Source organism: Ailuropoda melanoleuca, chromosome 15, assembly GCF_002007445.2.
Source record: "Ailuropoda melanoleuca isolate Jingjing chromosome 15, ASM200744v2, whole genome shotgun sequence".
Classification (NCBI taxonomy): Eukaryota; Metazoa; Chordata; class Mammalia; order Carnivora; family Ursidae; genus Ailuropoda; species Ailuropoda melanoleuca.
The window spans coordinates 290,158-294,130 of NC_048232.1; the positions used below are offsets into that span (position 1 = coordinate 290,158).

The window sequence follows — 3,973 nt, forward strand, 5'->3', positions numbered from 1 at the left end:
ACAAGCACAACAGAAACTCCACACCCAAATTCAGTTCCCTGGACTGTGAGCTGTGGGAACCACCCCTCACCATGCTAACGCAACACTAGCTGGCTGTGTCACAGCCTGGAGGGCAGAGGGACAGAGCGGGGTCTTGCGCTGTGCGCACGTGCAGACTTGAAACTCTCCACCAGAGGCACCTGAGCTGGGCTTGAACCATGTCGTTTCAACAGTGAAAACTACAGAGTTCAGGAAGCACCTGCAAAATTTAGGTTGCTTTCCCTTTTTGTTGAGGACATGGGTCAGATTTAAGCCATTCCCAAAACCTAGCAGATTCTCAGGGTCACCTCCAACTGACCTACGCTTCAATCAGAACTAAAGGCCAGAACTCCAGTCTGGGAGCGTGTGCTTTTTCCTGAAAGGTGCAGAAGGCAGGTCAAGTGGACAGCGATTCTACAAACCTGCACCCAGGAAACACTCGAATGAAACAGACTTTGTACTTCAGGGAAGAATCCACAGCCTTTTATAATTACATTTCAGAACACAACCAACCTTCACCAAGTCCGACGCGGGATACTCTAGGTCTGCCCCCTCACGACATCAACAAAAACCTTGGGTCAATTTAAACTCTAATCAGTGGCAATAATTTTTAATTCACTAAACCAAAAGTCATGTTTACATCAAAAGTGCTCTCATATTTTTTGTTCATAATAAGCATTTTAGAGTAAACAACCTATCCTTGCCTTCTATAAATGAAAAACCTATTAAATTTATTAGCCACGTTTACAGAAGAGTCCTGTGTGGCCAGCGCCAAATCAAAAGTGTGACCTTTGTGCAGGTTGGGCATGAGAAAGGATTTGCACTCAGCGGTTTCTCTTGCATGTTACACTTAACTCTTAAAATTAGATGCTTTATGTAACTCATGGAGGGTACATACTCGGAGGCTGGGGCAGGTAGGCTCCAATTAGTTTTGACCTCTTCTTTTCATATCCTTTTTGGGTGATGTCACCTGGAAGAGAAGGAAAGAGACATTCAGAATGGTCTCAGTGACAGGTGGGTCACTCATCAGACTCTAAGCCACCGCAAGTTACATCTTTTGTGTCTTCTGTTTGTCTTTTAATTATAATTTAAAGAAGAAAGAACCTTGTCATTTACCTTGGCCATCCCCTGCCCTCAAATAGTCATTTAAGTTACATAAAAATCCTTGGTAAGCTCATGCTTGTCCCAGCCCCTCCCTGCAAAGCCTCTGCTCTCATAGGACCCAGAATTGGAGTCTGTGACCTTATTCACACCAGCTGAACAGAAAGCCTTCCGGTCTGTATGGTTCTCATTAGCTTAGCCAACAAGGGACACTGCAGGCATTGAGGCTGGGGACAGCCACCCAAACCACTGCTGATTAACGTCTTCCTCCAGTGACCAACCTGGCTGGTCAGTCCCAAGGACACCAAACTGCTCAGGTGTTTATGAAAATAAGTGACTCAGACCAAATGAAACATGAAATAAAGCAAGAGAACACGGGACCTACAGAAATCCAAAGTGTGTGAGCAAGGTGCTTATCCTTAAAGCAAAAATTGAAACGTTAAAGCCAGAGGCTCACATGCAGAAGAACAAGGGGTATGCATGCTGATGTTTTCCCCAAGTGCTCAGTTCCTGGAACAAAGCAACCAGGAGAACACATAACAGCCTTTCCTAATTTTAAGTGCTAATACACACAAAATGCTGATTTTGCCGTTCAATATTTTGTAATTTTTTTTTCCCCAAGATTCTGATCAAACCATCACTCCTAGAAGAACTAACACTCAAGTTTTAATAAAAATACAGCAGACTGGTGAATTTTTTTTCTAATGACATATGCTCACTAAATTTGAGAAAACCATAAAGCATCCTGAGTGTTTGCTGCTGACCCAACAAACTCACAGCTCCCGCAGTGCAGTTGTGTGCACCCCATGAAACACACACCTTGTTTTAAACAACAGAAGTCAGTGGAAAAAATTTCCCGCTATCAACCGACAACCATTTCTGATGCTATCAGTATATCCGCGGGCCACTGTCGACGAGCAGACCTGTGAGGATGCGTCCATGCACTACGGCTGCGCCCACACTCACCATCAGTACCAAGGCTACTCGGTTGCTTATGGAAATTCTCCATCCAATCCCCCATTCATTTATTTATTTTTAAAGATCTTATTTATTTGAGAGTGAGAGAGAGCAAGAGAGCATGAGAGAGAGAGAGAGCACAAGTCGGGGGAGCAGCAGGCAGGGGGAGAGGGAGAAGCAGGCTTCCCATTGAGCAGGGAGCCCGATGTGGGACTCGATCCCAGGACCCTGGGACCATGACCTGAGCCGAAGGCAGACCCTTCACGGACTGAGCCATCCAGGCGTCCCTCAAATCCCCCATTTTAAAAGGCTGCCTAAAATCTCAACAACCAAAAACCCCATGTGCATATACACACTGTGGAGCATGTCTGCAATTTCAGGAAAAAGGAGTAAGTTAGTGAATCAGGACACTGGCTGAGAGGTGTCTGTCACAGGTCACACCTCCTGATTTCTGCCCACGACCAGTACACCTCTTGTCATGTTAAAGACAAGAAAACATGTTTGAGGAAACAGCATAAAACCAATCTGCAGAAGAAACACCACCAGGAGTGGGAAGTGGTGTGGCTAGGGTGGGACCACGCGGGGTGGGGGTGTGGGGCCGAGGGAGGGGGAGGAGGGTCAGAGGTGGACAGTGGCCCCCAGGCTGCTTCATGTCGGCCTGCCTGAGCGCAGGGGATGGGGAAGCTCCCAGTCCTGCCCACAGACAGGGAGGAACTCTCTGCTCTTAGAGGACAAGGCAGGAGAGCTCTGCTCCCAGCCCCGAGCCCCTGAGAGGCAGCCGCCCCCAGGCTCCCTGCAGGGTCCCTGTCCCTCAGCACGCATGCTCCCCGCACGCTCTCTGGGCACAGTGCCAGCGAGGAAGCCAGTTCATTTCCTGCTCCTTCACCCTCCTCAGCTCAGGGCAGCATTTGCCCAATTCAGAGCCCGTGGGCTCCCTGCAAGGGACAGGTCGTGACATCAGGGGCGGAAAGAGGAACACACAAGCGAGGGTGGACCGCTGGGGCCGCAGCAGTCCTGAGTGGCCCCGTGGGCCCAAGGCAGATACCTGCTGTTTCCCTGCCAGGCCGGTCCGTCCACAGCTATTCCCAGGCCTCCCGGTGGCTCTGCATGATTCTAGGCCTGAGTCCCAGCCTGGGTAAGCCAGCACCTCTCACCGTTGGCTCTGCACCCGAAATTCAGTTCACGTTTTAAAAATGTCTCAGATGGGGCACCTGGGTGTCTCAGTCCGTGAAGTGTCTGCCTTCTGCTTGAGTCATGATCGCAGGGCCCTGGGATCGAGTCCTGCATCGGGCTCCCTGCTCAGCAGGGAGTCTGCTTCTCCCTCTCCCCCTCCCCCTGCTCATGCTCTCTCTTGCTGTCAAATAAATAAAATCTTTAAAAAAAAAAAAAAAGAGTATCAGAGGAACACGTAAGTATGAGCGGAGGAGATCATCACTTAATTTTCGGCACAAAACAACCTCAACAGAAACTCAGTTTTACCGTCTTACTTGAAGAGAAGCTTCAATTATTAAGAGGTTAGGCCTCAGGAAAATAAGCCCTTTCCTGGTGAAGCCAGGACTCTCTGTGGAATTGGAAGAGGTCAGTGTCGGCCTCACAAGGGCAGGTCCGTGCAGTCCCTGACCCCGCGCAGCCCCCGACCCCACACAGTTCACGACCCCGCACAGGCCCCCGACCCCACAGAGTTCACGACCCTGCACAGGCCCCCGACCTCGCACAATTCATGACCCCGCACAGTTCACGACCCGGCTCAGGCTCTCAACCCTGCGTAGGCCCTGACCCCGCACAGTTCCCCCGACCCCGCACAGTTCACGACCCTGCACAGTTCACGACCCCGTGCAGGCCCCCAACCCCGCATAGGCCATGACCCCACACAGAGCCCCTGACCCCACCCAGCTAA

At 50.4% G+C, this 3,973-nt stretch overlaps 1 protein-coding gene across 1 annotated transcript in view; it reads right to left on the minus strand.

Annotated features, from left to right (window-relative positions):
* Positions 1–3,973, minus strand: part of DIP2C (disco interacting protein 2 homolog C) — a 351,333-nt gene that overhangs the window by 174,737 nt on the left and 172,623 nt on the right. The window contains exon 2 of the mRNA XM_034644335.1: positions 917–988. Within this exon, the coding sequence (XP_034500226.1) occupies positions 917–988 (72 nt within the window). The remainder of the gene's footprint in view (positions 1–916; positions 989–3,973) is intronic.